The sequence below is a fragment of the Chiloscyllium plagiosum genome, unplaced genomic scaffold (assembly GCF_037043375.1).
Source record: "Chiloscyllium plagiosum isolate Xiang-an unplaced genomic scaffold, Cpla_swu_hap1 HiC_scaffold_24, whole genome shotgun sequence".
NCBI lineage: Eukaryota > Metazoa > Chordata > Chondrichthyes > Orectolobiformes > Hemiscylliidae > Chiloscyllium > Chiloscyllium plagiosum.
In genome coordinates, this window is record NW_028270162.1 from 54,098,048 (window position 1) to 54,123,231 (window position 25,184).

The 25,184-nt window shown below is 39.1% G+C and overlaps 1 protein-coding gene across 2 annotated transcripts in view; it reads right to left on the bottom strand.

Moving 5' to 3' along the window:
• top3b (DNA topoisomerase III beta) overlaps positions 1 to 25,184 on the bottom strand; it is a 78,073-nt gene that overhangs the window by 4,667 nt on the left and 48,222 nt on the right. Inside the window, exons 11-15 of one of the 2 annotated variants that reach the window (XM_043716084.2) lie at positions 19,943 to 20,089; positions 19,628 to 19,801; positions 6,387 to 6,515; positions 4,087 to 4,236; positions 1,622 to 1,722 (exon numbers count right to left, since the gene is read on the bottom strand). In XM_043716084.2, the coding sequence (XP_043572019.1) occupies positions 1,622 to 1,722; positions 4,087 to 4,236; positions 6,387 to 6,515; positions 19,628 to 19,801; positions 19,943 to 20,089 (701 nt within the window). The remainder of the gene's footprint in view (positions 1 to 1,621; positions 1,723 to 4,086; positions 4,237 to 6,386; positions 6,516 to 19,627; positions 19,802 to 19,942; positions 20,090 to 25,184) is intronic. The other variant, XM_088000187.1, reaches the window with a different exon arrangement.

Genomic DNA, 25,184 nt, shown 5'->3' on the forward strand with positions numbered 1-25,184 from the left:
TTATAACACGGGATTGCTCGAGAATGGATCTACTGCATTATCGTAGAACGGACTGTAGTACGTGCAGTTCTGGTCATTATATTAAAAAAGGGAGTGTGTACTGGAGAGGGTGCAGAAAATACTTATAAGCATGATCCCAGAAACGCTTAGCCAAATTGATAGGTTAAGGTTCTTCACCTAATAACTCCAAATGGGGTAAACCAGTAGCTAGGATACATCAATACATGATTTTCTTTTAAACCTCACTCATTGGCTATAGTATTGCTAGCTGGCCAACATTTGTTGCTCTTCCCTAGTTGTCCTTGAAAAAACAGCAGTTAGCTGCCTTCTTGAACCCGCTACAGCCCATGTGCTGTAGGTAGATGTACAATCCCCTTAGGGAGGAAACTCCAGGATTTTGATCCAGGTGGTGAAGGAACAGCACTTTATTTCAAAGTCAGAATGACAAGTGGCTTTGAGGGATGGTGCTGTTCTAGTATATCTGGTGCTCTTGTCCTTCTAAATGGAAGTGGTCAGGCATTTGGGAGATGCTGTATTTGATCTTTGCTGATCTTTGGTGAATTGCTGCAGTACATCTTGTCGATAGTATACATTGCTGCTGAGCATTGACGGTGGAGAAAGTGGATGCTAATGGATGTGGTGCCAAACAAGCGGGCTGATTTGCCCTGAATGGTGTCAGGTTTCTTGAGCATTGCTGGAGCTACACCCATACAGGCAAGTGGAGAGTATTCCATCAGACTTCTGATTTGTGCCTTTTGGATAGTAGACAGGCTTTAGGAAGTAAGGTGGTGAGTTACTTACCACAGTTTTCCTAGCTACTGACCTGCATTTGTAACCACAGTATTAATATGTTGAGTTCACTTGAGCTTCTGATCAATGATAATCCTGATGGTGTCCACAATGGGGGAAATCAGTGATGGTAACATCATGGAATGTTTCTTATTGGAGGGGTCATTGTCCGGTATTTATGTGGCTGGAATGTTATTTGCCAGTTGTCAGCCCAAGCTTGGATACTGTTCAGATCTTGTTGCATTTTAACATGGACTGCTTCAGTTTCTGAGAATATTATAAATTTATGTTCCAAGCACAAACCTGAATTTATTGTTCCTAGAATATACCTTCTTATAAGGATATAACCATTGAATTTCTTGGTTCCTCAAGACGGCATATTGATTAGAGTGAAAACAATAGGATGAAAATAGAGCACAAAGAGAGATTCAGTCTCTCAAATTTAGTCCATCAAATTTAAGCTGGTTCTTTTAAAGACCAATCCACCTATTTCCATTCCAACGATATTTCTTAATATCTCTGATTTTTTTCCCCTCAAAGTATTTAACCCAACTCCTTTTTGAAAGCCACAACTAAATCCAAAAGGGAAAGTGACAACTGCACATGCTGGAGATCAAAATTAAAAAGTGTGGAGCTGGAAAAGCACAGCCGCACAGGCAGCATCTAAGGAGCAGGCGACTCAATGTTTTGAGCATAAGCTCTCCATCAGCTCCTCGAATGCTGCCTGACCAGTTGCGCTTTTCCAGCGCCACACGTCTGACAACTAAATTCATGTCTATTTGAAATCAACTAACTCTCCATCTCCTTGCAATGATACATTGAATTCTCTAACCTGAATGTACTTCATGAATCGATGACATCTGCCACAGCGGGACAGAGGCTTCCCTGTCTCAGCAATTGGAGAAAATGACACCTCCATTAATTCATCCATACCTGAAGGGAAACAGAATAAACTAAGCAAGGTATCCACAAGAGGGCGCTAAAGGCTTAAAAGTAATTTTCTTATGATTTTCGAACAGTAAACTTCTTTCACATTTCCATTGAAGTTCAAACTTCATCCAATAGCAATCATTGTATCTCGTTGACAAAGAAAAATACATTTTGGACATATTTATGCCTCGTGAAAAAAGAATGCATCACTGCAGGATACAGGCAGAAATGTTTCAACGTTTGGATGCAAATTATTGATTTTGTACAGCGTTGCAATCTAATAAGACAAAAGTATTCACATACAAACATGTTTGCTGTGAGCCAAGAATAGCCAATTCATTGCCACTTGTCATAATCCTGCTAAAAATAAAAAGAAACCCCTCATAAAGCACTCCAAAGATCTACCAATGATCTGGTGTGTGAACACAGTGCCCAATTTAGTACTGATGCCAGCTCAGGCTTGTGCTGTGGCAACTTATCTCGGTAAAGGGAATGATTGGACATGATAAGTGGCATCAAAAACTCTGAGAGATTGCCAACTAGTTCCAAAGACCGAAATAAGCAAATGAAGAGGAAAAATTCAATGTTTTATGCTCTCAACAGAACACATCATTGAAATAGAACCCACCAGCAGTACACCACTGAGAAAGAACAGTCCATGTGGAGGCGCAGTCTGCTCCAACTCAGGGCACCTGTTGAGCAAAAGCACAGGATATTGGACCTCAGGATGTTCAAAAATAAATTACAGCCAATTACATACTTTTTGATATGTCGTCACTGCCATAATATAGGAAATGGAGCAACTGAGTTGTGCATAGCAAAATCCAGTGAAATTGTTGGAGGGATAAATATCAGCCAGAATCCTGGAAATTCTCCCCCCTCCTATCTTTATTTGAAGAAATGGTATTTTTTACTTTCCAAGTGAGCATACATGGGCTCAGTTTAACATTTTATCTGAAAGACAAAATTCCTTCAGGATTTCACAGGTGCATCAACTTGGATTTTTGTTGTCAAGCCCGTGGAATGGGAACTGAATCCCAAAACTTATCTCTCAAAAGTGAGAGCGCGAGTAACTTAGCCACAGCTAACTAACAATTTTGAACTAAACACCATGGAGACAAGTGCCTTAATCCTGTAAAGATATTGGCAAGAAATCTGACTCTAAAGTTACAATGGAACGAAAATTGTGTGTTGGCTCAAAATGACTTCTTCTCAACGGATCAGAAATAATTTCAACATCCTATATATACAAAACCTAAACAAATACATCTTTTTCCAGTTTTGCATGGGAGCTCTGATGAATTAATCCTCTAATTCAAGATATTTGAAAGTATTTCCATCAGTGGTTGATAAGAAAAGGTTGAGTGCTGTTGGAACGACTGGGCATAGTGTCTCCCAGTCTAGTGTGTGCATGGAGATAAAAACCATAGAAGTGAATTTCCTGGCAGTATACGATGTACTGGGTGAAATGGCAGTTATAGATTTTTCTCAACATTGAAAATCAGTTCACGCACACTGAAATGTTCACAGTCTTCGGAGGATTCAGCACAGTTGGAACTGATAACAATGCTCATTTTGATGAATTCTTCATGCAAGATTCTTGATGAAACTATTGTGATTAAACCTTCGACCAAATTAGCTGTTGTTTCATAATTACAGCCTTTTACTAATGCTGCTCTAATTATAAATAGATTTCTACAAATACATGAACTATTTTAAAATATAGACCTATAAACTGTTCTCCTTGGAACAGAGGAAACCGAGGTGGTAAGATTTAGTGGAAATGTACATGATAATGACAGACAATGTAGAAGGGGAAAGTTCTTTTCATAAGCTGTTTTCACAAGAACTAGATATGTATGTTTAAGATTTTGAGCAAGCGACACAGGGAGAATGTAGTGCAACAAGTGACAATGACCTGGAACTTGCTGATCGTGAGGGTGATGGATGTGGAAACAATCAAAAGATTTCAAAAAGAAATTGGATAGAAACTTGATAGAAATAAACTTGCAGGGCTGTGTGGATTGAACAAGGTAGTGGGACTGAATGATCCATGGGAGTCAGAATCAATTTGGTGGGATGAATGGCCTATGTCACAAATGATTTTATGAAATGCAAGATTCTTAGTAGTACAAATCTACTGATTAACATATGTTTAACAGTTCAGACCACAGGCTAAATTTCACAAGGCGTTGCCGCAGCACAGTTGACACAAGTGCAGAATGGGGAATTTAGGCTCCATGTCCAACAGGACCTTTATAAAACCCATTCTTGTAACCAAGTAATTGAACAGCGCAATAATTAGTCAAAGACGTTTGTCACGAAAGAAAGCATTACAAATCAAAACATTATAAAAATCAGCTGTACCAGCTATGGAGTCCACAAAATAATGGAATTTTCTCTTGAAGATATTTAGGGCATGCTCTAGGACTGGTGGAAAATCAGCTTTGCCTGCAGCAATGAGACTTAGCTGTTTCTCAACAGCACTGCGGATGGTGGGAAGGACAAGCTCCTGGTCTGTCAAAACATAAAGAGATCATGCAAATTACCAGCTAGGATCACAAAGATTCATGCAACTGATTAATAGCTGCTGCTGCACCCCACCAACACTCCCCACCCCACCCTCCGCTCAGACCCCCCACCCTCCACTCCCATTCAAGCAATTCTCTGCCATCTTCCAGCCCACAAGGGGCTCATTGATTTGACAGAGAGGAGCTGGAAGTATGGACAGAGATTTTACAATGCATTGCATTCAGGATGGTCAGAGTCCAAAGGGTTCACAAATTGCAAAGGATACAGGAAACTAATGGAAGGTGTGTTTATTGTTATTATTCATTCTTAGCATTACCATTCCTGGCTATCCATAGTTGCCCAGGTAAGATGGTGACAGGCTGTTTTCTTCAATAACTGCAGTGTAGTAGTTTGCTACAACTGAAGGATTGCGAAGCAATTCTGAAGAGAAGTTAAGAGTCAACCATGTTGGTGTGCAACTGTCGCCAAATACCAGGTAAGGAAGATAACCTTCCCTAAAGGCAGCACGGTGGCACAGTGGTTAGCACTGCTGCCTCACAGCGCCAGAGACCCAGGTTCAATTCCCGCTTCAGGCGACTGACTGTGTGGAGTTTGCACGTTCTCCCAGTGTCTGCATGGGTTTCCTCCCACAGTCCAAAGATGTGCAGGTCATGCTAAATTGCCCGTAGTGTTAGATAAGGGGTAAATGTAGGGGTATGGGTGGGTTGCGCTTCGGCGGGTCGGTGTGGACTGGTTGGGCCGAAGGGCCTGTTTCCACACTGTAATGTAATGTAATCTAAAGGAAATGAATGCACAAGTTGGCTCTATATGACAACCCAACAGTTTCATGGTTATAATTATGGAATTCAACTTTTCACAGATTTAATAGATTTTCTGGAATTATGGCTTAGCAACATAACCACTGTACACACGGTTATGTACACGTGCATATTAACCATTTCTGTACATGTCATCAGAGTGCAACTCCATGGTAGCTGCTAAAAGAGATCTGTGTGATCAGTTCATGAGATTGTTATATGAGTTTTCCTATGCTTTCATTGGGAAAACAAACAAGTAGACGAAAAAAGGTTGCTTAATTTCAAAGGAATCGAACTAAGTAAATGAGTTAATGTATATAAGCTGCTCTTGTGTGGTTTCCAGCTACCTCTAAAACGGTCAGTGTTTCAGAGGCAGATTAACAGTGAACCTTCTCACTGCTAGGCAAGGTGTCATTCCTTGTGCACAGCTAGCACACCTCTGTCAGTAAAATGCCTAATGTGGTCCATAGGGAATGTTCAAGTTGTCTTTAGCCTCTAATGCTCTCTCAAGGTGTTGCTTTGGCTACGTTCAGTGGTTACCTATTGATGCATGGCCTACATTTGTGGGCAAACACCATCACCTCATGTGATCCTGGAACACAACACCATTGTGCAAGCTTCTTGTTAAACAAACTCAAGGGGTGTTGTACTGCAACACTACTACTGACCTTGCTTTAGCTGGTGAAATGGATATATTAATACATTCATATTGAGATAGTTTATATTCTCTTTTTAATCTTATATTGCAAATTTTTTGTTGTAATGTAGTAATGTTTTAAGCATTTTGACCAAGAACAAGTCAAAAATCACAATCAAATGTCAGTATTTCTCTTCCTTGGTAGCTCGTTATATGTAATTAATACATCTCAATTTTTGAAATATTAAATACAGAACTACTGAACAACAGTAGTCACACTAGTGCAAAGAGAGGTACTTTCCGAATGAATTCCAACCATTAATACTGTTCCAGCACAATCAGATCTAATTACGTGGCTAAGTACCCAATGGATGGTTATAATTTCAATACAGCAAAACAGATTGCGCCGCATATATTGTCCATCCTTAGTTATCCTGAGAGGTGGCATTAAGACTTCTTCGAACCATTGAACATCAGATTGATACAATCTGTGTGATTATTTAAATTGCCTGTTGATGTAACTCCTTTACCATGTTAGGGAGTACACATTGTGGGAAGATGACGTTCATCCAGAAAGAAAGAAACTGGGAAAGTTTCATATTTACAAACTATGTAAAAATACATAATAGGGCAAGTTTTACAGTATTGCTGAATGTTAAATATAGGGTCTTATACTTTATTTCTTTCATTTTCAACTTTACCGATTTTGTAATATCCATGAACAAGGACAATGCCAAGGTTTGTAGGCTTCAGTCTGCGGCCACTCTCCACAGTGACATAGTTACGTTGACAGATGTTGTTGATATGGACAGGGATACTGGCATCCGTCCCTAAGTGTGAAGAATAGGTAAACATAGTTTCAGTAAAACAGTTCCAAGTCAAGACTCAGATAAAGCCTCGAGTGGAGTCAACTTACAACCCATACCATTTCACCACTGGGAGAAACTCACAGCTAAAGTATTTTCTCAATAGTTGGATGCCAAACTGTGTGTGTTTAGATTCAAGACTAGTTATACAGAAGGCAAAACAACAACTTCCTCCAGATTTAGACTTCAAACTAACACTATACTTTCATTGTAAATACTATTATACAAGGCAATCAGCAATATACCTATGTCTTATAGTTAGATTAGATAAGATCTAAACTACTTCTTTGGGTATTCAATTTCATGTGCTGTGTTTCTTTCAGAGAACTCACTCTGGTTGTCTTTCCTGAGTTTTCCTTTTAATCTGTTCCAACACTGCCTCCACCTCCATTTATAATTGGTGAGGGTTGACTTTGGGACATCATCCCATAGTGGCCTCAAAGTCCTGAAGCCCACAATGTGAATGGGATAAGAGGCCAGAGGTATAACATAATCTGATCATTGCCTACCTCTGGAAAAAGAGGTGGTGTAGATGCTCTGACAAGAAACAACACTCTTAGCTTTGTGTCCAACACCATAGATCACTGTGTACCTGCAATGAAAATGGGTTGCAGCTATTGATAAACAAACCTGGTTTTTCCTTTAATTCATTCATGGCATGTGGCCGATATTTGTAACACCAGCATTTATTGCCCAATCTTAACTACCCTGGGGTGGTGGTGAGCTGCTTTTTGAACCACAGTGATGTCAAAAAGATTTCAAGATTTTGACCCAGCAACAGTGAAGGAACAGCAATATAGTTTGAAGTCAAGATGGTATGTGATTTGGTGGTGGCCTTGTAGGTGTTCTTGTAGTTGACAGTGTTCTCATGCTATTGTCACCCTTGTCCCTCAAGGCGGTAGTGGTCACACGTTTTGAAGATGCTGTTGGAGGAACTTTGGCATGTTACTTCAGTGCATCTTGTTGATGGTACATACTGCTATCACTGTTTGTCAATGGTGAAGGCAGTGAATGTTGAAATTGGTGGATGGAGTGCCAGTCAAGCAGGGTGCTTTGCCCTGGATGGTGTTAAGAAACTTGACTGTTTCTCCAAGCCAAGAAACTCCAAGCCACTGGAGAGTATTCCACCACAATCTTGACTTGGGCTGGTAAAAAACGGATGGACACTGGGGAGATAGGACGAAGTAAGTTCCACACCACAGAATTTCTAGCCTCTGACCTGCTGTTGAAGCTACAGAGATTATGTATGTGACTGATCCAATTCAGTTTTGATTACTACTGGACAACTAATTCAGCAGAGAGAGATACCACAAGCTGGCTAAGGTCTTTGCTTTGATAATTACAAATTAGCAATTTTATTCCAAAAAAAACCTCCTTTGTAATTTTTTCCTTTTGGATAGTTATGGAAAGTTTTGTTCTTTTTTATTTCAGAAATCCATTGATTTCAAGTTCTGAGAGCTGAGCTTTGAGGCTTTAAACAGAACTCCCTCAGGTTTGTTTGGGAATTTGAATACAGATAAAAACTGTAACACCAGTCTCTAAAACAGTATAAATAAGAACAAATGTGCATCATTAGAGCCTCTTCATAAAACAACACCTATTCTACCATTTTATAAAGAGGCAAATATCAAAATTCTAATTGTTTTTCTAACTTCCATTCAACCTAATGCTTTGACTGTTACTGATGCTATCTACAAGACTAACATGTCACTGGACTGTTTATAAATGTGACTCAGCAAATCACTGGAGTGAATCTTACACAACAACTGTTAGGCCAACTGCTGTGAAAATTAAACAAGAGTCAATTTATTTGTTTTTTAGCTCCCAAAAGGAACTTCAATTGACGTCAGAAAATTAGAATGTTTATTTCTGCACGACAATTGAAAATTACCTCGACACTAATATCTTCATTACAACTTGAAAGATATTAAAAATTTAAAACCATGCCAAGTATTCTAGAAGCAGATGGAGTAATATCTGTACGTTCAATCCAACTAGAATACCATTACCTGGGGTCCGATCATTCTAAACAAAGTATGATCTATAGTTAGACCATCAGTCCTGGTATGCATAGGGGATTAATAATGGAACAATTGCTCTCCAAAGTGGATCACGTCAGTAAACAGACAGTCAGTTCTGCCAAAAACTACATTCTTACAGGAGTGGTTGGCCTTATAGAAATGGACAGTTTATTAATAGGACTGTAAGCCCAGATCCAAAAATAAACCAGTAACGGGATTGTCAAATCTCAAACAAATGGATTAGTAACAGAATGGCCAACATTGGACAGTGTTAGTCAACTTTCATAGAAGAGACGTTCTTTAATGAGAACATCAACCCCAATAATAGGCAAGGTTGGGAACATTCTGCACTGAGAATGATTGTCATTGGTAATATGATCCTCAGTTCCACTATGTACTGGAGAGGTTATTAGATAATCAATACTCATGCAACTGCATCATTAAACATATAGCATATTTCAATAGAGCATTGAGTGATATTGGTGCATCTTATAAACAGGGAAGGTCAGCTGTGATAATAAATGTAGGCTGGAAACTCACTTAAAAAAATTAACTACAATATAGATTAGTTGGTTATGGGACAGCCAGGTTTGATAACTGATGGGGATAACTGATAACAGGATGATTACTCCCAACATGGATCAGGTTGAGAATGGAATAATGAATGAGGTCCTATAAGAGCCAAGGCAAGTAACAGTAATAAAAACAGAAAATGCATGTCAGGTAACATCAGTGCAGACACAAACAACCTTAACGCTTCAGATTGTTGCCCAATGATCAGGACTGACAAAGAAGTCGAGAAGTTTTCAATATGTGCTGAGGGTGGGAGGAATAAGGAGTAAAGGACAACAGGAAAGATGTGGCAGGATAGAAGGCAGAACAGATCTATTGACAAGAGAGGATTGATAGGATTGTTATGAAGGTGTGGGTGTACTGTACCTTTAAGAAAGTTAAAAGCTAGTAGAACTACCTGACAGCACCAAGTGTTTTGAAAACAAAATAACATTTGGTCGAACAATTCGATTAACTGGTTGTCTGGAGACAAAAACAAATTTGAATTCGGCCAATCAGTTTAAATTATACCCCAATCAAGTTTGAATTGAGTATATTGACAATCTTAAAAGGCAATGACACAATCCGGTGCTTTGGGGACTTGTTGTTGGGATTTTAACTGGTTTAGACAGAGTTGAATAGATTTGGGGGGGGGGGGGGGGGGTGAGAAATCCCAGCAGATTTAAACACTTGCAGGTTGGTGTCCTAGATCTTTAAATAAAACTTAGGTGAGACAATTTGTTTAATTTCAGTGACTTGTGGTTGATTAAATTAAAAGTGAGAGAAATGGCACTTAAAATTGCAAAAGAGGTTCTGGGATTTGAAGATGATTCTCAAATTTGCCAAGAAAGTTTAGAAGGAAAGAAAAAGGCCATACTTATAGAATTAGTAAATACGTTGGATTTGGGTTTAACCAAGGACAAAAGTAAAGCTGACATTGTAAGAGAGTTACTCAGACACTTAGGTGTGTCAGAGAAACAGACAAATGCAGGAGAGGTAGAAAACTTTAAATTACAATGGAGAAGAAATGGAGTTAGAAGACAAACAAAGAGAGAGTGGAAACAGAGAGGGAGAGAAGGTTCTTGGCTGAGCAAAGAGAGAGAAGAAAGGGAGACAAAAAAAGAGAATTCGAACTTGAGAAGTTACGATTGAGTCAGCAAAGTCAAGTCAACAGAATGGAGTTTAAAAGAGAAGGTAGTGAGATATATAAATATATCAAAACTTTGCCACATTTGATGAGAAAGATGTTGAAGCCTTCTTTATTTCATTTGAAAAATTGGCTAGGCGGATGAAGTAGTCCAAGGATTTATGGGTAATGCTAGTTCAGACTCAACTGGTAGGCAGAGCTGGTGAGGCATTTGCCGTGCTGACAGATGAAGTGTCAAAGAGATTAAGAAGAGGTTAAACAGGCTATTTTAAAGTGCTTAAGAATTGGTACCAGAAGCATATAGACAGCGGTTCAGAAACACAAAAGGAGGAACCAGGTCAGACTTAGGTTGAGTTCAAAAGAATTAAACATAGTCATTTTGATCAATGGGTGCGCGCTTTGAAAATAGATAGGACCCTTGAGGCTCCACGAGAGATTATTCTGCTGGAGGAGTTTAAAAACTCACTTCCAGAGATGGTAAGAATTCATGTGGAGGAACAGAAAGTTCAGGAAGTGAGAAGGGCAGCAGAATTAACAGTTGAAAACACATTGGTGCCTAAGATAAGCTTCTGGTCAGAATGTTGTTCTGTAAGGGTTAGAAGTTGGGAGAAGGGGAGATCCTACACTACGAAACAAAGAATAGAGAGTACTGCTAAGAATTTACCACAGGATAAAAAACAAGCCCAAGAGGATGAAAAGGAGGTGGAAGACCTCATGTGTTTCCACTGTGGTAAAGTGACACACGTAAAGTCACAGTGCTGGTTGTTAAAGAAAAGTGCTGTGGGTAAACATGTGGTAAAAGTAGCTAAGCCAGTGGCATAAGTGAAGGTAGTAAAGCAGACTCCAAGAAGAGCCGAGGAGCTGCAGGAGAGTGCACAGCCTAAGCAGGCGGAGTATGGAGTTAGCACCTGATCTCTACAAAGAATTCACCTCTGTGGGTGAACTTTACTTGGAAAGAACAGGGGGAGAAGGACAAGAAGTTATAATTTTGAGAGATAAAGGATCTAACCAGTCGCTGATAGTAAGGGACAAGCGAATATGCACTTTTTCTGATCTGTTACCCAAGAGTGTGGTAATTTGTGGGATAGATGGACAGAAATTTAGCATTCCCCTATGTAAGATCAGGTTGGAGTACCGACTCAAGACTGGGGATGTTACAGCGGGAGTGATTGACAGAGTGTCAATTCCAGGAATTCAGTTTGTTCTTGGGAATGATTTGGCAGGATCCAAGGTGGGAGTAACACCCCTTGTTGTGGAGAAGCCCAAGGAAGACCAAGACACTGAATGGTTAAAACAGAAACATCCTGGTATTTTCCCAGATTGTGTGGTAACCAGATCCACTATCATAAGTCACAGCACGAAGCGAAAAGTAAAGAGAAAGATGAAGGAGTTGAGGTTCAGTTAGCAGACACCCTGCTTGATGTAATGGTGCAGGAAAAACCTGAACAGGCAGAGGGTCAGACAGAAGTGTCTACTCCTGAAAGGCTAAATGGCTTGCAACAGTGAGGCAAGACAATGTGGATGCATACCCCAAAAAGGAGGCAGAGAATATTCTGAAGGGTTATTATCTATAAGATAGAATCCTAAGACGGAAACGGAGACCATGGCAGGTCAGTGCAGAGGAGAAATGGGCCGAAGTACACCAGATTGTGTTGCTGGTAGCATACAGACAGGCGGTGTTACAGGTAGCACATGAACTACCTGTAGGAAGTCACCTAGGTGTAAGAAAAACTCAGGCTAAGGTACAAAACATTTTTAATGGCTTGGAATGCAAAAGGATGTGGTTAACATTTGCTGTTCGTGTCATACATGGCAAATGGTAGGTAAGCCACAGGCAGTAATAAAACCAGCACCTTCGTTGCCAATTCCTGCATTTGAAGAACCTTTCACACGCGTTATAATTGATTGTGTAGGTCCTCTCTCGAGAACTAAAAGTGGGAACCAGTACTTGTTAACCATAATGGATGTGTTTACCAAATTTCCAGAGGCAATTCCATTATGGAGTATCAAGGCAAAAAGGATAGTAGAGGAGTTAGCAGCTTTCTTCACACGGTTTGGGCTACCAAGAGAGAATCAGTCGGACCAAGGGTCAAAGTTTAAAGCAAGGCTGTTTAAGGAGGTTGTGGAATCTTAGGTATGCAGCACTTTAAATCCAACTCATATCATCCTGAAGCCCAGGGAGCTTTGGAAGGGTGGCATCAAAACTCGAAGACCATGTTTACAGCATACTGTCAGGACTACCAATAAAAGGTATTCCACTCATATTGTTTGCCATTGGAGATGCCCCAAACGAATCAACTCAGTTCACTCCCTTTGAGTTAATACTCGGTCATGAAGTGAGCGGCCCTTTGAAATTAATGAAAGAAAAATTGACAGGACCAAAGTCGGAGATTTCACACTTAGATTATGTATCAGAGGTGAGGGAGAGATTAAATAGAGTAGGTGAGTTGGCTAAACAGCACCTAAAGAGCGCATAGTATAGAATGAAGCAGGTGGAAGATAAAAACTCTGAGATTCTGAAGTTTTCCCGAGGGAATAATGTGTTAGTACTGTTACCAGTGATAGGCGATCCCTTCAAAGCCAAGTTTAGTGATCCTATCAAATTGAGAAAAACTTGAGTCAGGTGAACTGTCTAGTAATGATGCCAGATAGAAAAAAAAGTATTGGGTATGTCATGTGAACATGTTGAAACCATATTATTACTAGAGAGAAAGAACTGGAGAAAAGATGTTAGTTACTCCCCTGCAGAGTGAGGAATCAAATCCAGATGAAGTGGATTTTGATGTGCCTCAAAATAGATTAAAAAATGAAGAAGTCCTTGAGGACTGGGGTAGGTTAGTAAGCAATCTGTCTCAGGAGCATAGAACACAGCTGAAAGATTTGTTACTGCTGTATAGGGAGGTATGGAAGAATCAGATGGAGAGGACTAATGCTATTGTACAAGAAGTAGACATAGGGAATATTGCTCCAATAAAACAACACCCCTATTGGCTTAATCTTTTCAAATCCATCAGGTCCAGAAGATGGTGGAGACCATGCTCGACGAGGACATCATCGAAGTCAGAGTGAATGGAGTTCACCAATCGTCTTCGTTCCCAAACCAGACGGGACTCAACGATTCTGCGTGGATTATCGGAAGGTCAATGCCGTTACAAAATTGGACTCATATCCAATTCCTAGATTGGAGTACTGTTTCGAGAAAGTCTGACAAGCCAGTTACATCACCAAGTTGGACTTAATGTGTGGTTACTGGCAGGTAACTTTATCAGAGATGATGAAAGAAATTTCTGCGTTTGTAACCCCAAATGGGCTATATCACTTTAAAGCAATGATCTTTGGAAGGAAAACACTAGCCAAATTCCAAAGACTCATGAACAGACTTGTGGCTGGGCTAACAAACTGTGCAGTGTATTTGGACGATGTAGTGATCTCTAGTAAGTTGTGGAAAGATCATATGGTACAGTTGACAGAGCTCTTTGAACGACTACGAGAAGCAAAACTGGTAATAAATAAAACTGAATTCGCGAAAGCAGATGTGATGTTCTTGGGACATAACATCGGTCATGGAAGGTTGACCCCAAGGAACACAAAGACAAACGCCATCGAGGAATTTCCACGACCAACCTTGAAGAAAGAGGTGCTTCAGTTCTTAGGACTCAGCAGATTCTATCAGAAGTTTGTTCCAAACTTCAGCAGTGTCGTGGTACATTAACCAATTTGTTGAAGAAGAACACAAAGTTTCAGTGGACAGAACAATGCCAGGAGGCATTCGACCATTTGAAATCAATATTAACCATCAAACCAGTTTTAACTACACCAAACTTTTCAAAACTTTTTAAAGTTGCCATTGAGGCTAATGACATAGGAGTTGGAGCTGTACTCCTACAAGAAGATGAGGATGAGATTAAACTGCTAGTTGGTTACTTTTCAAAGAAGATCAACATCCTCTAAAGAAAATACTCCACGATCGAAAAAGAACTACTGATTTGGTACTGGCCTCACAACATTTTAATGTGCACGTCATGAACAATATACAAACATATACACAGTTACATGGGAAGAAATTACGGTGAACTTAGATTAAAGTCATCTGTATGTTCGGGTAATGTGCTTAAAAAAACAAAAAAAGTGAAGCCATCTATTCATTATGATGGTTCTTTCTTTTAAGGGGGAAGGAGTTATGAAGATGTGAGTGTACTGTACCTTTAAGAAAGTTAAAAGCTAGTAGAACTCCTGACAGCACCAAGTGCTGTGAAAAAAATATAATGTAATATTTGGTCAAACAATTCAATTAGCTGGTTGCCTGGAGACAAGAAATTCAAATTCTAACGGTCAGTTTAAATTATACCCCAAAATACCAACCTCCAATTAAATTTGAAATGAGTATATTGACAATCTTAAAAGCCAATGACACAATCTGATGCTTTGGAGGTACAAGACCAGGGAAAATTGAACAGTTGGGAGGAGAACTGCCACGCCACCGGCGTGCAGAGACTGCCAAAAAAAATCTCTTAAAAAGGTACCTTTATTGATCCATGACCTGTGAAGCATAATCCCTAAGAATTAGAAAAGACGACAATTTGATCTAAATAGAAGATTCGATGGCTGGCTGGTTTTGAAAACTTGAATTTTTGGTAAATCTAAATCTGAGGGTTTTAATCAGACTAGTATTATAGAAGGGAAGATAAGAGATAGGTTAGAGGAAGGAGTTGTAAATTGTTGTTAATTATTATGTTATACTTTAAGAAATAAAGTTATTAATTTTTACTTTAATAGTTCTTGACCTCTTGAATTTTCACAGATTACCGCAGAGGATAAATCTTTTCTGTGTTGCTGGAGTAAATTAAGCAGGAGGGTTTACCCCATGTCATAACAAGGATAAAAGGTAAAAATTGATGGCAATGAGGTACAGAAGAAATAAAAGATAAACTTCATTACCACAGTAATGGCTGTGAACAGATATTAAAGTGTAAGCATGAAGGAGACTTAAAATTACAAGCAACCAGAAACTCATTCTTGAGGAGTGAGTGAAGAGTGGTCAGTCCTGACTTGAGTTATGGGACAGTGACCCACACAATAGTTGAGAATTATAAAGATGGTCAGCTCCAGCGCATTTGTTTTAAAAAAATATAAATTTGTGGAGGTCTCTTAACTGCTGCGAATACTTGGTTTTGTTTTCCCTGGAACTGAGGAGGCTGAGGGAGGAATCTGACTGAGATATACAAAATTATGACAGCCATATACAGGGTGGATTGTGGAAATCTTTTCCCCATGGGAGACATGTCTGAGACCAGAGGACATAAGTTTGAGTTGAGGAGCAAGCAGTATGGAGAGGATCTGAGGGTGGTAGAAATATGGAATGTGCTACCTAAGAGGGTGGTGGAGGCAGGTACTGTCACAACATTTAAAAACATGCCAGAGCCTAGTAGGCTATGAACCAAATGCAGGTAAATGGGATTATTGTTGTTCAGCACAGACATGGTAAGCCAAATAGCCTGTTACTATGCTGTATGATTTTATGACTTTGAGTAGTTGACTACACATACCAAACCAGATGAATCAGGCAAGAAATCCAAGCTGTGTTTCAAATCTCTCATATCAAAAACATCTTCAGTACAATACTTGAGCAGACGAAAGGATATCATGGTTTCAGACTATGGTACAATGTGGATCAATGGTGCTTTCTGGTCAATTAGTATTGTATTTGTCATGTGGCTAGTTGAAGCAAGAAAGGTCTGAGACTACGCATTTCACTTCGTCATTGCAATTGTCAGGTTTTGCTTCTTCAGTCTTTCTCTTCAGTCCAAAGGTATTGAAGAAAATTGGGAAAAGGTAGGTAAACAGAATTAAGTCACAAATCAGCTATATTTGAATGGCAGAACAGGATTGAAGGATAAATGATCCATTTCTGTTTGTTGTTCCTAACTCAAAGAGACAGTTCCATGTCTCATGCTGGCATCACGACAAGACCCGAAAGGCAACCTTATAAAACTAGACAGTAAAATCTTAACTATTGTGATGAATGGTGTGTAAAACATTTTGGATTGTTTTAAAAAGAGAAGCAAATGGGTGTGGGTTAGTCTGTGAAGGGTCTTTTAAAAAAACGTCTTGAACACTGCCCTAAATGCACCAGTTCAAGAAGGCATATGACTGCAAACAAGGGCTTGGAGAACCACTGCAGTGTTAATATAATAAGGTATTTATGTTTACAGGTTTTTGAGAGGTAGCATAAAAAAAAACAATAAGCCATTGGTTTTGTTCTCAGTTTAGTTCAGACACCAACAGAGTTTTAGTTGAGAGGAACTATGAATTCAGTTCAGAACCAAGAATTGTTTTTAGTTTATGTCCTAGCAGGAGTCCATTTAGTTCAGAGGAAACCAAATCATTTGCAGCAGCATTGTCTTCTCTAGTTTGCATAATTTTCAAACCATGAAAAGTCTAGCGTTGAAATCTTCACATTGTTAGAATAAAACGTTTAGGCCATCTGAATTGTCAAAGATTTATGTCATCAGTCTGAAACGGAAGTCATAAAATTATCTCTACATTTCAAGAAAATGATTGGAAATAGTCAGTTAAGTCGAAACTTAAACAGTAAGACAGGAGTATCATTTCTCTGGACTTGAGTCTCGAGTGAATAGTGTTGGAAAACAAGTTGAAACTTAGTTTTAATGTTTGTGTTAAAAATCTTTCCAACTAATACATATAAATATATAGCATACTTTCTTTCTTTTGCATAATAAACTAATTTTCTGTTATTAAAGAATATCAGTAGCCCCATGTGAATATGGTTCAATGGTTAAACACCACATTAACTATACCAAAAAAAACTATCTGACCAGGTTTCATTCAGGGATCTGACTTGTCCAGTAGTACCAGAGGTTGATATTATAAAACTATACCCACTCAGGTCTGAAAATGTTATAATTCAGATAAGAAAGCTCAAAACTTTCAGAATGTCAACATGTCTTTCAACATGTCAGAATTAAAGCTGATTGTTGTGTTTCACACAGCTTTGCCGTTTATTTTCAGGTGAAGAGCAACACACAAGGGAAGGGAATTGCAATACCCAAAGGCAAAACACTCAGAGAGCAGTTCAATGAACAGTAATGATAAGACCAACAGAAAGAATATTAACTGGCATTCACAGAATATAGTAGATTCACATCTCTATCTGCAATCCTGAGTAAACATATTGCCCAAATAAGATCAGGCTGACTTAGTGCAACCATTTTCTTTTAAATGTCAGAATTTTCACCATTCTCTTCTGAAGATGCTGAGTCTTACTGGCATACAGTTCCATGTGTGCCATCTGCTCTTCATGCGCTGGGCCAAACAGTTCATTTTTGAAGGTTAATAAATTACAAGGACATCACCAGTATACATTTCTTACTGTAAATTGGTGAGATCAGTGAAAGCAAAATATTATGTCCACTTTCTATCCCAGGATTCTGAAACAAACTGCTCCAGCTGAAATCAAATAATACTGTATAGATTAAAAATCAATTCTGGGATCTTCCTAGATTGCATGTGGACGTTGCTTTTAAAGCCTCCAAATAAATTGGCAATATGATAAAGACTGATTAACAAAAAGATTTCGGGCAATGAGGTAGTGTTCTACATGATCATAATGATGTGTTCTGTAGCAACATCTCTCACATTATGAGGACATGGAGTTAATTGCCCAATAGCATTCAGCTCCCACCAAGCATACCCACTGGATGCTTATCTTGCCGATCTCCACCTTGTGAACACTGCCGACAGATCAATCCTCATCATCACTTCAGTTAGTCCCCTAAAGAATATTTGTTCACTGGTGATCAAAGGCCATGACCATCAGTGAGTTTGCTGTGCATGATTGCATCAACATCAAGACCTTTGCAGAAATATGGCTGAGGGGGGAGGACTTCCTTTCCCCTACTGAAGCCTCTCTATACCATTCTACCACTCGTCCTTTAAGTCGGTCACAGTAGAATAGTGTGACATTCATCAACAGATTTGTCTCCCTCACCTTCACAATAAATGTGAGCAGCTTGTGGACATTTTATCATGAATGTCAAGTTCATCTGACTAACTGAATCCTTCCCTTCCACTATCCTACTAGGTCAAAGTTCTCGAAGGATCCCCCATCGCAAATCCTGAACTTGCATCTTTCTTTAGTTTCTATCTTATCTCCCATCAAGATAGGCAAGTGATGGGCTCTACTTGACTCAATACTGAGATGACACACAAGGAAAGTCAGGAACCCCAGCCCCATAATTGGAGCTTATTTTCAAAAATTCCAACACTGTTCCATTCAGCATGAAGGGGATTACTTTACAGGCTGCTGCTGCTGCACACTCTCCACTTCCTTGCCTTCATTCACCATATGGGCACACCACGGCATTCTCTCCTACCCTATGGAAGTGGCAGAGCCCCAGTCGAAGATTACACTACAGTTCTCACTGTTATTATCAAGGATTCATTTAAGGCAGCTTGGCAGTCAACTAAACAGTAAAGAAGAATGCAATCTGAACTGAAAACTCAAAATCTTATGAAAATGAGAGACAAAAAGAAAAAAATGGCGCAAATACTGGATTGACATAAACACAAAATGCAGTGGGATTACTTTCTGAAATAAAATAATAGCATGGGCTCCAAGCCTGAAACTACACCTCCTGAAACTGGTGGTATTGAAGTGGCTGTAACTTGCACATTACATGAAGGAGAAAGTGGAGCATACACAGTAATGAACAATGTCTCGTATATAAATATTTTGTTTGTATGTTTGGATTGGTTCTGTCAAGATTTTTATTTTAAAATAGGTTAGAAAGTCAATTTGGAATAGTGACTTAAAACATCAGTTCCAAAAAAGCAATAGAATGCCTTGTAGTGTTAATCAATAAAATGTTTATAACTGTTGGACAGGACAACACAAAGAAACCGGAAAGTATCAGATAATTAAAGATTTAAAGTTTGATCAAAAGATTTAAAGGGATTAAGTGTCTGTAACAGATGGTGTTAGGAAACAGACTGAAACTTGCTTTGATGCTTGTTTAAGAACCTTCCAACTGTCTTCCAGCTCGCTTATTTTTCTTTTATAATCACCCGATGTCATCTTGTGAAAGAACTTAATGGCCTTTGTGTGAAGATATTTCTACAGCTAACTGCCACATCAATCAACTGCAAAAGTTAAATATATAATCTAAGTCATGCATTTCTTGCACTTTTTACTTAACATTTTCAGATACCTTCACTGATTATTAGACTTCACTTCTGACACACAATATCCATATTTACACAATGGTATTAAACAATACATTAAAAGTGTCCTAAAAAATGTAGAGGAATTGCTCACATTACATAGAAAACTGACTTACCAATCCCATGCTTTTCCATTAAGGTGATGAGTTCTGCCTCAGTCAGGTAGTCAGGTGGATTAGTCTGCTTCTCTAATAACTTAACCTCATCTACAGTAAACACATCTCCCCTCTCACAGATCGGAAGAGTCTCCTCCTCTGCCAGGCTCTGCCATGGCATCACTGCTGTGTAACCTAGTAAGGGACAACAAAATTATTTATACACAACATGGAACACATCTAGAAACACTGAGTGAGCAGATATCTATAACCTATCCTTCACACACATCTTAATTAACATTCATCCAGTGTTAATTAACACTGCTTTATTCTTACCAGGTGAAATCAGAGTTTTCCCCACACACGTAAAATGTTCCATATTGATGCTGAATGTAATGGTGGTTTGGAGATACTTGCAGTCATGGCTAATTGTAGCGATGAAGTGCCTGGTGATGTACTCATACAGCCTCCAGCCATCACTACCTGAAACAGGAGATGATGAAATATCATCTTACAAGAAAGCTAGCACCCAATGGACAGGAACAGTGAATAAGGTCCATTCAGATCTTTCCAACATATCAGGTGAATCATTCTGCACCTCTGATACATACACAAAATTATTCTGATCTAAACCTCTCCTTTAAACTATTAACAAGTTATTTCTTCAAAAGTTATCAGAAAAAGAAAAGTATATCCTATTGCATTATATTTATATTAGTGATTAAAAAGCTACAACAGATTAAGTGAAATTTCATTTCTACTTGATGAAATTCTTTTCACTGATATCATGTAGATTCTACAATTCTGTCCGTGGCTCAGTAAAAAACAGAGATTGCTGGAAAAAACTCAGCAAGTTTGACGATATCTGTGGAGAGAAATCAGAGTTAATGTTTCGAGTCCAATGACCCTTCTTCAGAACTTGGCTCAGTAAGCTTCTCGTGCTCTGAAAGTCAAATTTGTCTAACAAAAACTGTGATATCTTGTTTATTTCATTAACTAAGTAGCTATTACTTAGCTATTACATGGTACACATATCAAAATAAAACAAGGTGACAGTAGGTACCCAAACAGCAGTAACTCTTTGTTATAAAGTATATGACACCTCAAAATCATTGCTTAGGAACAATAGACAATATGAAGCAAGCTTGGTACTTATAATGGCTTCACTTTACTAACATGAATGGAGGTGGAATGGTGGTCAATCATGGGACCAACATACATCAAAAAGCCGAGATGATGAATTTCAGAAGGGTGTCCACAAGATTCATATTTGTTTACACTCTAGTGCAAATCACTGAAACATTATGGTTGCATAACAACTCCAATATTGGACCAATAATGTTAAGACCAGGACTAATAATCTGGAGACATGGATACAGATCCCATCACAGCAGTTGCTGCTGAAATTAACTGCAGTTAATTAAATGAAAAGCTTCAGAAAACGTCTGCATCAGTAATGGTGAACATGAATCTACCAGGCTGACTCAAAAACTATAACTGATTCATTAATAATCTTAGACTCCCAGATCTATTCTGCATGCATCTCCATACCCATAACAATGTAGCTGACCTGTAACTCCCCTCCCCAGTGGCCGAGCAGCTGGTGTATTAAAACTGTATAAAACCAATACAAACACCTTTAATAAGAGCAAAACCAGATGGACTTACACAGTCTGGGCATTCTATTCAAACATGACAAAGGTCAGTCATTTCTTGTAAAATCCTTAACATCCTAATGTGAGAGGATTTCTGCCAAAGTTAAGAGAACTGCCCTACAGACTAGTCAAAGAACTGCCTGACACAGTCAATAAAGAATAATACTCACTTAGGCACTCACCAATACCACGATTCATATTACCACTTAAAAGAAAAAGATGCATTGGGACACCATCAGCAGCAAGCTCTCCTCCAAGTCTCTCACAAACCCGAGTGGACCTGTATCACTGCTCTTTCAGTGTTACTGCATCAAAGTCTCAGAACTCTTCCAACAGCACTAGATTTCAGATGGACGTTTGCTCGCTGAGTTGGAAGGTTCATTTTCAGACGTTTCATCACCATACTAGATAACATCATCAGTGAGCCTCTAGATAAAGCACTGGTGGCATGGCTCACTTTCTATTTATGTGTTCAGGTTTCCTTGGGTTGGTGACGTCATTTCCTATGGTGACATCATTTCCTGTGGCAGCGTCATTTCCTGTTCTTTTTCTCAGGGAGTAGTAAATGGGATCCAAGTCAAAGTTTGTTGATAGAGTTCCGGTTGGAATACCATGCTTCTAGGAACTCCTGTGCGTTTATTGTTTGGCCGGTCCTAGGATGGAGGTGTTGTCCCAGTCAAAGTAGTGTCCTTCCTCATCTGCATGTAAGGATACAGTGAGAGTGGGTCATGTCTTTTTGTGCCTAGAAGATGTCCATAAATAGAAAGCGGTTCATGCCATCAGTGCTTCATCCGAAGGCTCACTGATGATGTTACCTAGTTTGGTGACGAAATGTCTGAAAACGAACCTTCCAGCTCAGCGAGCAAACCTACATCCAGAACCTCAACCTCAGTTACAAATCTTATCAAAACTCGCTAGCATTAGATTTCTACATACAAGTTTAAGACCCCCTCTCCCCATCTTTCCAAACGCCATCAAATACAGACTTAAGAATCCTCAACCACTCCTCATATGACAAGTCCGTCATTTCTGGATTCATTCCCTGGACCCATTCCAAAGCCAGCGCAACCTTTGTTATGGGTATGGAGATGCATGCAGAATAGATCTGGGAGTCTAAGAGTCTAAGGGAATCTGGGGTATAAAACTATTCTCAATATTTCATATGCAGACTAACCAGAGCCTTGTACAGCCTCAGCTGGACATCCCTGCAGTTATATTTTAGCCTTCTCAAAATGAATGCTAACACTACATTTGCCTTCCAAACTGCTAGCTTCCAAATGTTAACCTTAAGAGAATCTTGAACGAGGTCTCTTAAATCCCCTTGTACTTCACATTTCCAAAGCTTTCCCCCCATTTAGAAAGTAGTCTATGCCTCTATTTTTCCAACCAAAGTGCATACCCTTACACTCTCCCGCACTGTATTTCATCTGCCACCTCTTTGCTTACCCTTCTAGCCTGTCTAGCCTTTCTTTCTATCATCTGCAAACTTAGCAACAATGCCTTTCAGTTCCTGAGAGGTGGCAGCATCATGACAAATTTGCAATTTAGCCCTTCTGAAACCTAGTTATCTTTTCTGTAGTCATAGTATAATAACTAAAGGTTTGTAAGGGTTCATAATTACTTTCAGATTTTATATTCCAAACCACTTGACTAGATTTCTTTTTTAATACAATCCTATCAATCTAAAACTCTGCCTTTAACTTTTTATGAACCTGTAACTCAAATGGCTCTGCTCTTCAACAGCACTGGGCCTTGTTCCATTCAAAGAACAGTCATTGGATTTTCATTTTCTACGAAAACAAATTGCCCGATACTTACTAACACTGCAGTCAATTTCAACTCCCATAAGGATGACATTGGAGGTAGGGAGAATTAAGATTAAACCAAGTCTATTTGATAAACTGAGACCACAGTTCCTGCCTGACTTAATTTATTCCACTGACTTTAATCACAGAATCATACACTCCATACAATGCAGAAAGAGGCCACTCAGTCTGCACAGACCCTCTGACCAGCATCAGCTGAGTCTGCACATCCCTGGACACTACAGGGTAATTTAGCTTGCTCAATCCACCTAACCTGCAAATCTTTAGACTGTGGGAGGAAACCAGAGTCCAAAGTGGAAACACACACAAAGAAATGGGGAGAATGTGCAAGCTCTACACAGACAGTCACTTAAGGCTGGAATCTGGGTTCCTTGCACTGTGAAGTAGGAGTGCTAACCACCAAGCCACCATGCCATCGCTATGCCGTTGAAGGGAGTAGAGGTGTGAAACTCCTAAGACCTTAATGAAATCAGCAATGCCCTACTGCAAAGAAGTGAGTGCTTAGTTTACATTCCACTGAAATTCTGCTAGAATATGATTTTCAAAGAGGACTCTAGGGAAACCTGGTGGGATGCAGAAGAGGCCAAATGCAGAACGGTTAGGTGGAAAATACAAGTGAGGACCTGGCTGAATATAAATTGTTCAGAGTGGAAGTTAAAAATAGATGAGTCAAACAAAGAAATATATGAAAAGAGACTGACAGCTAATATAAAGGGGAATACCAAAATCTTGTACAGGCTTATAAGTAAAGAATAATAAAAGGAATGGGCCAGTTAGGATCCAGGGGTGTGTAGGCTAGGTGGATTAGGCATGGTAAATATGCAGTTATGGGGATAGGGTAGGGGTCTGGGTTGGATGCTGTTTGGAGGGTCAGTGCAGACTCGTTTGGCTGAATAGTCTTGTTCTGCACTGTGGGGATTCAATGATTCTAACTGTATCTTAATCAATGGTTAGAATCTATGGGAACAAGTAGAAGCAGGAAGAAACTTGAATTTTTGTGACTACCAATTCAATTTTAGCCTTTGCAGGTGCTCATACAGGCTGGTCTGGTGGATTTTAATTGTTTTTTAAACTCTATTTATTTATAGTATCCCAAAACTGACAGTCGCCTCATTTCTTTACCTGAATATTTTTACTGTATACATTTGCAATCTCTCTAAGCATAACCTCCTTCTATTTTACTTCATCTAGCTCACTCTACTTTCTAAAGTCTGCCCTAATCCAATCTGGTTTTTAGTTTTGATCCTTAAATTTAATTTCACAATTGAAATTCAAACCTGTATAGTGATTATTACACTCAAGGTGCTCACCCCCACGTATAGCTCATCTACTTAGTTCATTCATTACTCTAAACCAGAGCAAATAATATTCACTATTTTAGAGGCTGTTGGCATACTGCTTGAGGACAGAAACCTGTGGGATTCCATTTCTTTCCCCTTGTCCCAATTGATTAATTGGATTTTGACTATTTCACAGAACAGTAATTTTTCTATTCTTATTCATCGTTCTAATTTGACTGCACAATTCTCCTTCCATTTCCTCCCACAATTTTGAGATTTTGACCCTTCCAATGTTTAATTGCATTTCCCACAGAAGGCTCCAGGTAACAATAAGGAGTAGGAATTGATGCTAATCTTTCCTCTAAACCTGAATGCTGCGTACATCTATATCATCACTTCAGTTAAAGACCAGCTAACTCAGTACAAGCAAATTAAAAGCAAAATACAGCAGATCTGAAAGATAAACAGAAAGTGCTGGAGAAACTGAAGTAGAGTCATTGAAATGGAAACATTAACTTGGTTTCTCTCTCTACACATGCTGCCAGAACGGAATTTCTCCCACACTTTGCATTTATTTCAGCACAGCCAATATACTTTACAATACAAGTTTATATTTTTTATTGCTTTCTGTGGATGCACCGATTTCACAACATAAGTAGCTTGGCTGGATTAGCATCTAGTTCCCATCCCAGTTGCCCTTGTGTTGGAGGTGGGGAGGTGCCTTTTTGAATCACTGCAGTCCATGTGTTATCCATAGACTCTCAATGCCATTAAGAAGGGATATTCCAGGATTTTAACCCAGAAACACTGCAGGACT